The 14,938-nt window shown below is 30.2% G+C and overlaps 1 protein-coding gene across 1 annotated transcript; it reads right to left on the reverse strand.

Annotated features, from left to right (window-relative positions):
- Nucleotides 1-240: 240 nt before the first annotated feature.
- LOC142322887 (uncharacterized) lies at nucleotides 241-12,771 on the reverse strand. Its single transcript, XM_075361980.1, has 3 exons — nucleotides 12,615-12,771; nucleotides 7,906-8,049; nucleotides 241-498 (listed from the first exon to the last, which is right to left on the reverse strand). Exons 1-3 carry the CDS (start codon nucleotides 12,685-12,687, stop codon nucleotides 356-358), a joined length of 360 nt encoding a protein of 119 aa, XP_075218095.1. The 5' UTR covers nucleotides 12,688-12,771; the 3' UTR covers nucleotides 241-355.
- Nucleotides 12,772-14,938: the final 2,167 nt, after the last annotated feature.

A 14,938-nucleotide genomic window follows, 5' to 3' on the forward strand; every position in this document is an offset into this window, starting at 1 on the left:
CGGAAGTACTGAATGACAAAAGAGAAATAAAAATAATAAAACTCCCAGTTATTAAAAAATACCAGAAAAAAAATTATAAATAAGAATACTTCTAAAGTTACAAAATAATAATAGCGGAAAAGTATTTTTTAGTAAATCAATAAATACTTCAATAATCAATAAATACTTTAAATAGAAAACAAAAATAAATTTAAAAAATTCCCTCTTTACTGAAATTTTCAGTAAGTTCACTCTTAAATTATAAGATAACTGTAATATAATTTAATTTTCATAATATTGTATAGTTAAGTGATTGTCAGTAAATTTTCAACAAAACTGTGAAAGAAAAATAAAGTAAAACATAAATCAGTTTATGTTACACCCTTACACCAACAGCTGGGTCTCGTCCCAAACTCTTTCTTAACATCATAACAATATTTTGAGACTGAAGAACATGGATGTTATACTGATCATCTGATTTCACAATAAGGAATGAATATCTTCCAGACATATCTGGTCCTAAAAATAAGGAAAAGATTATTAGTTTTAAGAAGTCCTTGCAGCGGTATGTTACTAATAGATAAGCATAATTGATATGAAATAGCATAAATAATAATTCAAAATATTCAAAAAAATTTGGTCTGTAGATGAGAAAGAACATTTACAAATGTACACCTTTTCTTTCTTTTTCCTGTTTAGCCTCCGGTAACTACCGTTTAGATAATACTTCAGAGGATGAATGAAGGTGATATGTATGAGTGTGAATGAAGTGTAGTCTTGTACATTCTCAGTTCGACCATACCTGAGATGTGTGGTTAATTGAAACCCAACCACCAAAGAACACCGGTATCCACGATCTAGTATTCAAGTCCGTGTAAAAATAGCTGGCTTTACTAGGACTTGAACGCTGGAACTCTCGACTTCCAAATCAGCTGATTTGGGAAGACGCGTTCACCACTAGACCAACCCGGTGGGTTTACAAATGTACACCTAAACATTTTTAGTCTATCCATTAAAATTAACACATTTTAATCATTGTAATTTTTCAAAATAAACAAGTGATATGAGAGTGAGTGTATATTATTTATAATTAAGAATAGTATAAATAATATAAAAAACTGTATAAAACAGATGAAGCAACTTATGCAAATCATTCTTGGTTTAACAGTTGCTAAAAATGACAACTACAAAAACAGAACTTTTGTTTTTGTAGTATTTTATTGTATGAAGTTTACATTATAATGAATTCATGGAAAAGGTATCATTTGAATCATTAGAAAAAAATTTATTTTATTTATTTTAAAAGATAAATTAAAATATTGTATTAAAATATATTCTTCTGATTTTTAAAAATTTGAATTTTTTTTTAGTTATTTAAAAAAAATTGAAATAAAACTGTTTACTTTTCTTACTACAGTAGTATTATACAAGGACACTGCTAATGCACTAAATAATAATTAATAAAACTTGCCTTCATGTTTAATGGCCAATGAACAGGGGAATTAATTACCATGCAGACAAACTGGTGGTTTCAACAACAGAATAGATTCTGTTTTAATAATGAAGATCAGATGGAAGTTAACATTTTTTAACATCTTTGTAAGTTTTATTGCAAAGGGTTACATCTAGATATTCTTAGCTGGTTTAATTTGTATTGGTTTGCTGTAAATTAAAATGAATTGTATTTACAGTTCTAATAGAATAATTGTGGCAATCCAAGTTCTTCTCAAAAATAGTAACGCATAATTACATCAGTATCAGTAATGTAAACAAAGCAACAGAAATTCTTAAGGAATTTGTTTAATTGACAAAGTTAAAGAAACACATTTTTTTCTACCTAGGACTACCAAAAGTTTTTGGTAGGTCTTCCAAAATTTTTTGGTAGTCAAAATTTTAGCATAAAAGTGCCACAAATAATCTAATTTTGCAAAAATCTATTCTTCCCAGATACAATTAATGATTCTAGCTTGTTTGTAATGATTTTCTAGAATCAACTAAAAGAAGATTAATCACACTGCAGTCTCCAGGTAGTGGACTTTGATGCTAAAATCTGCAGAAAATCTTTTGGTAACCATAACTTACACTGAAAATAAACTGTAGAAGTTTTTTCCAAAATTTCATCTGTAGAACACATTTTTAAATTTGTTTTTTAAATGATTAATTAACCACATAATCTTGAAGTTTCTGGATGGGAATATATGAAAATAAATAGACATGTGAAAAATGCCATGCCTGATTAGGGTTGGAACCCAAAACCTTCTTAATGAAAGATAGAGATGCTATCCTTCCATCAGAGACATTAGCAGTATTTCCATTACTTCGTGATAAAATCTGTAAGTAAATAAATACAGGTGATCCAAAGAGACGGGAAATTTTGAAAGTTGTATTGGTAGCCGTGGGCGATTGGTACCACTTGATAAGTGGCACCAGCCTCTCTAACCTAACCTGCCATTTAGTTTTCATGGATCCTTGGAGTGGTGTGCAACGTGCATTTGCTATCAAAGCGTTTTACAAAAACAATGACAGTGTGGAGGGAGCGCGTAGAGAATTTTGCCACCATTTTAATCTGGGACGGCACGACCATGTTCCATCAGCACATGCAATTAAAACATGGATATCTAATTTTGAGGAAACTGGTTCGGCAATGAAAAAGAAACCTTCAGGCCATGAGCGAACCATCCGTACACCACAGAATGTTCAAGCTTTACAAGATGCTGTCACACGAAGTCCACATCGGTCAACCCGTTTCTCTCAGCATCTTTACAATTGCATAGTTCAAGTGTTCGAAGAATGTTAGTGAAGGACTTGCAATACCATCCGTACAAGTTGCAGATCGTCCAGGAACTGAAACTGAACAATGCAGTTGTGCGAGTACAATTCTGTAATGTAATGCTTCAGAAGATAAATGATAACAAAGAGTTTGTTCACGAACTGTGGATGTCAGACAAAGCGCATTTCCACCTCAGTGGATTTGTTAACAAGCAAAATTTCAGATACTGGGCACAAGAAAATCCTACGCAGCTACACCAGCGTCCGTTGCTCAGCCAGAAAGTGACCGTGTGGTGTGCTATGTCATCTTACGGTGTTATACGAGGTGCGACAATAAAGTAATGAGACTGATGTGAAAAAAATGTTGCTTACCGTTTTAGTCATGTTTAGTGTTGTTTCCTTCAAAGTAGTTTCCCTGTGATTGCACACACTTATTCCAGTGCTTCTGCCATTGATGGTAACATTTCTGGAACTGAAAATGGTAAGCCTTCTGAAGCTTACCATAAGTTGTCGTCACGTTTTCACCCAATTTAAGGCAAAAAGAAATGTCATACCATTGCGCAATATTTTGCGGTTTCATTTCTGTGACGAGAGATACAAACACGTGTTCACTTATTACAGCACAACTCACGACTGAGCAGTTGCATCAATGTGCCGCTTACACTAGAAGTAGCTTATAGACCAAGGTCAAAGATGGTGTGCCTACGCAAGCTGCAGGGTTGCCACATCTTGCAAAGAAAAATCAGTCTCATTACTTTATTGTCGTATCTCGTAGGCCCTTATTTTTTTTGAGGTTGACAACGGTCTTGCGATTACAGTGACGTTGGCTCGTTATGTAGCCATGCTTGAAACCTTTGTTGTGGAAAACAAAAGAGATTTCCACCAATTCTTAACACAGCCTGGTTTCCACAAGACGGAGCAACGTCACATACTGCACGAATATCGATGGCAGCTGTACGCCGATTGTTTGGACAACGTGTCATTTCACGAAATGGTGACATTAGATGGCCTTCCAGATTGCCTGATCTCTCAGCTTGCGATTACTTTTTGTGGGGTCACCTTAAAAGCAAAGTGTTCCATAGTAGACCTGCTACAACGGAAGAACTGAAGGCAAAGATCCGAGAAGCAATTGCGGAAATTCCAGTTGAGATGTTACGTCAAACCATGAACAATTTAACGAAGAGACTTCATGAGTGTTTACGTAGAAGAGGAGGTCACCTGGAAGTTGTCATCTTTAAAAAATAAACTAAAATGTATGTATCCTAAAATGGCAACATTTGTACAATTACATGAAATAAAATTCATTTTCTAAAAAAAAATGTTCATTAACGTTATTTAATTTTTTTAATTTCCCGTTTCTTTGAATCACTGTGTATATATTTTATCCTGAGCATGACATTATTATAATGTACTGCTCAGGATATTATATTGTATTATGATGTACTTTATTATAGATCATATTAGAAATTGGTAAGTATGCTGTTGCTTGGATAAAACAAGTTAACTGCTCTAGTATTTGCTTGCATTGACCAAGAGAGACTAGTAAAAGCTTGATCAAAGCAGCATCACAAAATACGCTATTAAATAGAAAATAGAAGTGCAAAACAAAACTTGTGTTAATAAATTTAAAATATGAATACATAACAAAATAGTAAATTAAATAAGTTAAGATTCTAAATAAATAAATAAAATTACTACAAAATAAATAATTCAGAAGTTGTTAACAAAAATGATTTGAGCATGTATACAAACTGAGATGTTAAATGGAGATGCAAAAATACATTTTTTTTCATTTCTGTAAAAATAGTATTATATAAAAATTCATCAACAGTAATATTTTTTCACAAAAAAAATTCTTTAATTTTATTTTAAATAAATTAGTGGTAAGATCTTCTAGAAGGGTTGGTAGTTTATTAAATGGCATTGGAAGCATAATAAGGCCCTTTCTCATAAGCCATAGAATTGTGTTGAGTTATATGGAAACAGTTTCATCGTCTGGTTTGGTAGAGTTTGATGTTGTTATCTTTTTTAAAAATATGTGACTTTTGTTTTTAACAAAGATTACATATTCATAAATTTAAACAGATTGATAAGTTAAAAAACTAAATAAAAAAATAAATTAAATAATAATAATATTGGTAATTGGTCAGTAATATTGGTTTACAGCGCCAGTTCTCAAATTGTGGAATGCATACCACTGATAGTACACAGAGCTTCTTAAGGTGGTATGTGAATACATGTAACAATAAAAAGAAAATTTATTATAATTTAAAAAAATACAAAAATTTTGTATTATATTATTGTAATATAAAATTATTAGTACAACAAATCTATTATTATTATTATTAAAATAGTGGATCACCTTTTTTTTTATTTTGATTATTACAGTATAACAGTATTTTATCATGCATTTCCTTTTCCATTACTTTGAGGAAATTATTTATGTATAGCAGCAATAAGAATCAGTTATTCAGCTAGCAAGAACAAGGGTTCTTACAATAACTTGTCTGTCCTACACACTGCATCTCCCATGTACACTATAGTTTCAGATACATTATAGTACACATGTACACTTAGTTTCTTAATGGACACTATAAAAGGATTGCTGTATTTTCCTCCAGCAGTTGTGAGTCAGTCATGATTGTTCTACAGATAGACAGATACAGTTGCTTCCAGCGTTTTATTTATTCTGTGACAATCTGGTTTGAAAATATTGTTATTGTGTTACTTTTTCATTTGATAAAATTAAGTGCTAGTGTTGGCATATGTATATTGAAAGGGATATTTTTTCTTATGCATACTTATTTACATACTTTGCTTGAATAAATTTTATTTAGTTGACATAATATATAAATCAACATGGATAAGTGGCTCATAGAGCAACAACAGATAAAATATTGTCAGTTAAAAACACTGCAGCTGTTGAGCTCTACTTCAGAATTAGAATATGTGGTGAGTTAAGATCTTTTTCGTACTAAAATACAAAAAGTTGTAAGAAAATATGATCCTGAGTACATTAATATTTGGTCACAGATGTAAACAATGAGCCGCAATCTCAATGTCTAATCTGCTTTGAAATTCTTTCAAACCAAATGATGGAACCCTCATTTTTGAAACAGCACCTTAGTACTAAATATTCAACATTAGAAAACAAACCTAAGGATTGTTTTGTTCAAAAATTGTCAAAGATAAAATGCATAAAGAAAATTATGTCATCTTTTACAGACAGTAATCAAAAAGCAGTTGAAGCTTCTTTCTTAGTGAGCTTAAGAATAGCAAAGTGTGGAAAAGCTCATACAATCAGTGAAGAGCTGTTGTTACTTGCAGCGAAAGATATGATTTGTGTATATTGGGTGAATCATCAGCTAAATAGCTAGATATCATACCACTGTCAAATGAATTGTGCTCCACAGATTAGAAAGCATGGCATTAAACATTAAAGAGAACTTAATAGCTCAAGTCAAAAACAGAAATTTTTTTGCCACACAGCTCAATGAGAGCACAGATATAAGAAACTATGTTCAACTTATGGTTTACTTGCGGTATGTATTTCAAAGTACAATTAAAGAGAATTATTTATTTTGTGATGAGCTATCAACATGAATTATCACTGATGAAATATTCAAAAAGCTGGTTGACTTTTTTGCAGAAAATTGACTAGAGTGAAAGCAGTGTGTTGGTTGGCTTTTATTTGATGATGCTCAAGGTGTGGTAGGAAAACATGGAGATGTTGCCACCAAAGTAAAATTGATTACAGAAAGTTGTACCATCACCACTCAACACAGCCTTTACAGAGAAGCTTCAGCAGTAACAGATGCCAAAACAATTTAAATATGTTCTCCAGGAGGCCATCAAGGTAGTCAGTTTTATTAAACTTTGGATGTTAAACTCTTGTATATTTTCAAACCTGTGTTCTGAAATGGGCAATGACCATATTCAGTTACTGCTACACACAGTTGTTAGATGCTTGGCTAAAGTTGGCTTTAGCCAAGTATCTATTTAACCAAGCAGGTATTTGAGCTACATTCAGAGGTGCAGGTGTTTTTAATTGATACCAAACTGCATGATCAATTTACAGATGAGCTAAGGTCACAACACTAGTCTACTTATCAGATATTTCCAATCACCTCAATGACTTAAATTTAAGTTTCCAAAATGAAACAACAAACTGATTTTCAGTAGACAACAAAATAAAGGCATTTATCAAAAAAAAATTTCAAATGATGAATAATAGTGTTTAGAATGAAAACCTGCAGCCTTTTCTAAATTTGGAAAATTTTGTGATAGTACATAACATTGAAATGAGAGGTAATCTCATCAATAATATAAAATGCCATTGTCTAATGCTCATTAAAGCTTTTGAAGAATATTTTAAAAAAGACTATTCATAATTCCTATGGATATGAAGCCCTTTTGTACAGGATATCATTCTTGGAACCCTAACAACAAAACATAATCTTTGATAGAAAAATTTTGTAATGGAGATTTGAGAATAGAATTTACTAAAGTTATGTAAATTTTGGCTAAAGATTAAAAATTAATATCCATCGCTGTCCAGAAAAGCATTTTTATTTTTAATTCCATCTTCTACCACCTATCTTTGTGAAACTGGATTTTCTTCTATGGTGAAAGTAAAAAGCAAATAACAATAAACTGAACCTTACTCAAACTTAAGTTCAACTGAACCAGATATCTCTTCACTTGTTTCAAGCACGCAGCACTATCCTTCTCACTGAATTTTTAATCTTCAAAAATATTGTAATCAGTGATGTAACGAAATGTGTAATGTAATATTTCTTTGTAAAATAAACATATGTTTTTGTAAAAAATTTGTAATAAAAAAAAGCTGTAATACATGAATTTTTTATAAAATAAATAACTTTCAAAAAAGATTGTAATCTTTTATTACTTTCCAATTTGAGATATAACTCTGTCGCTATCCTAATGACATATTACTGCTTAATATAATATATACAACATAATATAGTACAAATTTTATGATCACAACAATTTTGAGATAATAAAATTTTCCTCTCTATATGAAAAATTTTTAATTTTTGGGTCAAAAATTCAGCAACAACTTTCTTAAGTCATGTAGACAGCAATGTTACTATAAAGATTCAACAAAATAAATAAAAAAAATGGTTTAACACTTACCAATTGCATTGACTATGTTTCCAACATAGACTCTATATAACACAGCAGAATGGATAGTTGTCAAATCATAGGCAGCTTGATTACTTAAATCAATAAACTCAATCCAATGTTCAAAAATTGTCATCAAGATATCACCATAACGTACTGAAAGAATTAATTATTTACTTTATGGATACAAATAAAATCCACCTAATCGCATTAACCTAAAATAAATTTATTGCATAAAAAAAGTTATTCCAAGTGTTGTCTAATTCTATCTTCACTCTATCTCATCACTCAGATTGTGAAATTAATCTGAGCAGTGTAAAGGAAAATGGGGATAGTAAGAGCAGAGATTATTCAAGAGTGGGCATACCCAAATTTTATGTTTTGAACATGAGTCAAATAACGGGTTTTTAAGAAAACGCAACAATAAGATTAAGAAGACAGAAGTCACGCATAGATAAATTTTATTTCTCCCTACATGTCAGTAGGCAACACATGTATAAATCTTATGAACGAGTGAAAGACGAGTTTCGGATAAAATTTCCTAATTCTTCAATTCCTAGTAAGTTGACAATATCGCATTTGATTAATAAATTTCATGAGACTGGAAATGCACACAATCGGAAAAGCACAGGTTGACCATCACTCTTAACAGTAGAAGGTTTGGAGAATGAGAAAAAAATCTTTGATTTGCTCACCCACTATATCGCTCAGAAAGTTATCTTCACAGGCTGGGCTATCACTATCTACAGCTTTCAAGGCTAGTAAAAAATTAGAATCGCATGTTTATCGCATCAGTGTCATTCAAGAACTGAAAGAAGTAGACCATGGACAACGTTTACAGCATTGTCGTGGTTTTGTTCTCTAGTTGATAACAAAGGCATTAACATTTTCGATCATGTTTTTCTCAATAACGAGGCAAAGTTTCACTTGGATGGCTACATCAACAATTAAAACTGCTGAATATGAAGTGCTGAAAATCCTCACGCGTTTCATGAACAACCATTACACTCACGTAAAATTTGCGTTTGGTGTGTGATCTCTTGGCATTATGCTAAAGGGCCTTTATCTTTTGACAAATCTGTAGGCAGTGAAGTTTATTGCAACTTAATGAAACAGTTTATTGCCATGTTAGATTTACACAAACAAGAATGTTGGTTCCAGCAGGATAACACAATGCATCATACTGATAATGAAACGCTGAATATGTTACAGGAATTTTTGGCCATTGTTTGACATCAAAGGGGTTGTGGCCTTCAAGATCCCCAGATCTTACATCAGCAGAGTTTTTCCTTTGGTGGTATTTAAAAAGTGTAATTTTTAAAAATAATCCTCATACACTAAACGAACTGAAGGCTAACACTGAAAATGAGTTTTCAAACATTACGAAAATTGGCTGCCACTGTTATGAAACATGTACAAACATGCATTGGGATCACAGGAAATCACTCTGAACATCAATTGCAAAGTTATTAAAGGTAATTTGAATATTGTTGTATAAGTATTTTATTAACATTAATTTTTTGTAATAAGTTCACAAAATAAAACAAAGGGATTGTGTCCTTTTTGAAACACCCATTAATATAAGTTATACCAAATTTTTTTTCACAACAAGGTATTTTGTATTGTTCTGCTGTTTGATTTATTAATTAATGTTACATTTATGAAATAATATAGTTAAATAATAATATAATCTTGTGTGAATTGTTATATGTTAAAGGTCTAAACTGAATTAAGAATTTTACTAGATTTAGTGCTTTAAAATATGCATATAACATTAAAAAACAACATACAACATCATTGTTGCTTAAAGAGTATTGAAAATGAGTTCATATATTTTTCAAAGATAGTATTTGTTATTTTACTTCTTGTGCAGCAAGTTGAAGGTTTTTATTTCTCTCTTTATAAAAAAAAAGTAACTAGCAACACTGTGACAATGTTGTTAACGGTTCCTGTGTTGAAGTGGTTAAGAAGAAAGCCACTTCAGTATGTGGCCAAATAATAAATTTAATCTTTGTTGTGTTTGTTCATTTTATAATAATAATAAAAATAAAAAAATGCCAACATTTTCAGGAAGAAGTTACATTGTCACAAAATACACAAGGTCAAGATTCATACAACAAGCAAACACAGCAATCCAGAAATAAATAAATAAATAAATAAATTAAACTACAATGACTGAAGTAGATATTATATCAGGCAGAATAGATACACACATTCATGCACAGGTACAAGAAAATATGCAAGCAGTATATATAACAACAGAATCTTATCATACTGACTTTCAAATATGCATGTTGTGGGTATTCAAGTACTGTGTTTTTATATTACTTGTAAGAACAACCACCTATTCATTTTAATCTGTCCATGTTAGTGCTGTCTATAAAGTGCAATAATTGGGATATATTTGTTTCACATCTTGAACCATATTCCCCTCAAAAAATGTGATAAAATCTGACTCATTAGCTGGATTTTTTTTATTATTGTACTCTAGGTGAAAATAATTAATATTTCTATATGACAATGAAAACTACCAAGTGAATAATTTAATGATTACTTACAAAAAAATATTGTTTTTTTTTTTTTTAAACTAACATTTATAACTGACATCTACAACAGTAGTAGGAATAAATAACTATGAAAAAAACCATTTAATAAATAAAGTAGTTCAACCAAAATTGCAACTGCTCATGTTGTTGGAGCACATTATGGGTTATGTAATACCTCAGGTTTGACACTATATGAAGCAGATCACATTCCAAATGGGTATTATTTCTATTTTTTACATCTGGTACATTTTATTTATGTAAATTTTAGTAATAACAGAAGCAATACGAGCTCAAAAAAAATATCTCAACCCAGAGGTCTGGGTTGAAATTTACAACTTTAGAGATGCAGTCCATGAGGTAAGGGGACCGCAGAAAAAAGAAATGAACAAACATGACACATATTATTTGACCACATTATAAAGAAGTTTCCTAAGCTCCTTAATGTAGTTTTCCTATAGCAAATCCATTGGCAAAAGTCATACAATTAGATAAAAATCTCTCAGAAGCACAATTCCCACATAATATGAATGTGAATCGAATTATTAAAATATTCTGAAAACTAAATATTGATCCTGACCTAATCAAACTACTACATAATTTCTTTTACACACATTAGAATAATTTTCTATTCATATGAAAAGGATACACAGTTACCACCATGAAATGAATACCCATAAGATAATAAAACCTAACAAATAAATAGTTCCATTACGAAAATAGTGTCAAATAAACGTAAACTAATTCAAAAGAACTGAAAACAAAATAACTGGAAATAAGAACTGAAATAAATATAATTTAAGAATTTCATTTTTATTGGAAATGCAAAATATTTGATTTTAATATAAGTTTATTATTTATTTCACAACCTACATCTATGTAATTTTGCAGTATGTAAGATACTGAGAAAATAATTTTTACCGAGTAATGGATTACAATTATTAATTTTTAGGCAGTCAATTCATCTCATTATATCTGACAAAATAGTAAAATAAAGCATTAATATTGTGCATAATTTTATCTTATATCTAAATTATGTCATTAAAAATCGTTATAGTTAACTGCACAAATAACTTTAATTTTTTCATAAATATTTTCATAGCTGTTATAGAATAGTGATAATCTTCATTCATTATAAAATTTACCATTCACATACTTATATTTTAATTTTGTAGATGGTAGATTACTCCATCATCAAAGAATATCATAGAAATATATAATTATGCCATTAAAATCATTTATCCAATCTGCTTAGAATGTTTCAACTTCATCTATAGAAAAGGTATGGTTTTTAAGCAAATTTTTGAAAAATTCAATTGGTATAACTCAAGTTATAATTTTAACTAACAACCTAAATAATGATTCATGAATCCTGAAAATTATTTATTATGTAACTATAGACTTTTTAAACAACCAGCTGAACCAAGTTTAATAAATATAACACTTCTGAAACTCATATCATAATGTTTTCAGCCACTCTTAAGGTCCTCTTCACTGGTTGATGCTACTGTTCACACCCTAGTATTAGGTGATGCAATTGCTACTTTTTTTCTTTTTTCTTTGGCAGACACATACATAGAACATGTTTGAAAAAGGCACTTGGATTGAATTGAGCATGTTTTCATTTAGTGTTATATTTAATTTTCATTGGCTGTAGGTATAGGTGTTTCATAACATTCATAACTGTAAAGATACAATCCTTTTGTGAGCATGTTTGTGTGTGTGCACAAGCGCACGTGTGTGTTTAGAATATCAAGGTTTTTATTCAGTGTTGGTAGATTTGTGATTTCCATCAATAAGATGGTTGGAAAATGCTGCTGTACGTTGCTGTAGAAAGCTTTTAAAATGTGTTCATTGAGTTTGAAGCTGCATTCTGTTTGACCAATGTAGAACACTGTCCAATAAGATTAATTCAGTTTATATATTCCTCGCCATTATGTTTGGTGATTACTATCTGGATGCAATAGTTTACTTTGGTTTTTTTTATTGTTCCAAATGCCACATCATATCCAGATTTTTTTAACTTGTAAACTATTCTCTCTTTATTTAAGTGTGTAAGTGTGATATATTTTTTGTTTTGCTACATTTGTTATTTTTTTTACTTATTTATCATATACAAAGACACAAAATTGTTGAGAAGAGTTTAACACTATTTAAAAAAAAAAATTAGTATCATACTTGCATTAATTGGAGTTTGGAAGAAGCTCAAGAAAGAATACTTCATCTTGCGACTAGGTAAGTCAACAGTCATTGCTGCTTTTCCAATCAGTATTAAAACTTCATCAGGCTTGTTTCGATGACATTTTATATCTACAGGTGATAGGGAAGTAGAAAAATCAAGTCCAGAATTTTCCAGTAAAGAAATTGAATCCTTTTTTTGGATCATTTCTGTAAAAATAAAAAAAAATAAAATAAATAGAAAATAAAAAATCAGATTTTGAGTAAATGTTAAAATATTTTACTCAGCCAAAGTATATTTATTACAATTATGTATAAATCAGTGAATTTTTGTACAGCTTTGTAACAATGGTAGTTAAGCATGGTAGTTATTTATGTACTTATGTACAAATGTACTATATTATCCAAACATTTTATCACAAAGTAACTTAGATTGTTAAGTATAACAATAATTAGATAACTAGAAAAACTATTAATTAAGTGTTCACATTAAAACAGAATAGACAAATATAAGTTTTAGTGCAGATAAAAAAATTGAGTTGGCAGCACAAATAGATAAAGAATTTGTTAGACCTCATTAAATTAATGCTAATAATCAGTGGTCATCATAATTACGTCTGCTATTCATATATGTGATGGAGAAGTAGAGTAGACAAAAATAAATACCATATCAACATAAAAGATTTATAATAATAAAAACAGACTCCAATTATTGATATTCTATAATGGATCATTTCCCACATTAACACTGAAGAAACAGAATTAATTCAGAAACTGATGTCCACACACACGCGTGCGCATGCGCACACACACACACATATATTTTCTCTCTTTTTCTGTTTAGCCTCAGAATCACAGTAAGGTATTACTTCAGAGAATGAATGAGAATGATATACATTAATGTAAATGAAATGTAGTCTTGTACAGTCTCAGGTCGACCATTCCTGAGATGTGCGGTTAATTGAAATGCAACCACCAAAGAGCACTGATATCCATATAAAAATTGAAATCTGTATAAAAGTATCTGACTTTACTATAATCTGAACCTTAGAACTCTTGACTTTAAAATCAGCTGATTTGCAATGATGAGTTCATCACTAGACCAACCCAGTGGGTTACATATATATATATATACTGCATGTTTACAGTTCGACAAGGATATTGAGAGACTATCAATCGTAAAAATTTCTCACAAATACAACTGATTACCCTAAAGACTTATAAACAAAATAAATAAAAACAAAAACAAAATAAATAATTAATAATAATAATGAGTATATATAACATACAAAAGAATAATTCAAATTAGTACAAGATTTGTTTAAAGACAGTTAAATTATAAAAAACAGAATACAGTTTAATTTACAAAAAACATTATAATCATCCACATAATCTGATATTGCATTAACATCAAGATTAAACTAGAAAAGTCTAAAGTTCATAAAATTCAATTTTCTGTAAATATTATTACTTTTACTGTCTACAATAGAACCCTACACTTTATGAATGAGTAGAATACTGTCACTACTGTTTACGAATAACTCACTGAACATCTTCCTGCATTCACCCACTGTCCACAATGGAATGCTTGTGACATACTCTTCACTCATTGTTACCACCTGCTTACTGATATCACTGTAACTGCAGTTACGTTGAACTTGGTCTTGCAAACTTACTCTGTTATCATAACTACACCAAACACAGCCTTGCAGAACTACTCACTCTCTCTGCTGGTCCCTGGCAGTATTTATATCCCCTGGCCTGTAGAACCATTACCCACCTTATCCCTTTATTTGTTGAAGTGTAATAATTTTCATCGTCTGCGCCCTTATGTTTTTCTATAAATTCTTATTCCAGTTCAGTAACCCTTCTGATTGAAGGTGCCATTGTCTATATTACAAAGAACAAATTGTTAAATGGACCTGTTTAGTCTGAGTAAGGAATCCCTTTTAGTTCCTTCTAGATTCTTCTTTTCATTATTATTTTCTCTTTCTTTCTTCTTAATTGGAAGAAATCTGTTACTCTGGTCTGTTATACTGGTCCTGTTGCAATATATAAGCAAATGAACCACCTACAAAGACTTAAGTTAACAGATCTCACCATTGAAGAGAAATTTTTCAGTCACTAGACCATTTGCAATCGATTTACAATTACAATTTATATTAAAAGATAATTTTAATTTTTAATTACTGTTATAAATAATATTTAAAATTAAAATAATAAATACTGATCATAGACATATTATTTATTACTTTTTATTTATTGTTTTTAGCAAAAAATGTTATTTTTACATAAATAAAAATAATTGAAAGTCAAAACTATTT

The sequence above is a fragment of the Lycorma delicatula genome, chromosome 4 (assembly GCF_047948215.1).
Source record: "Lycorma delicatula isolate Av1 chromosome 4, ASM4794821v1, whole genome shotgun sequence".
Taxonomy (NCBI): Eukaryota; Metazoa; Arthropoda; class Insecta; order Hemiptera; family Fulgoridae; genus Lycorma; species Lycorma delicatula.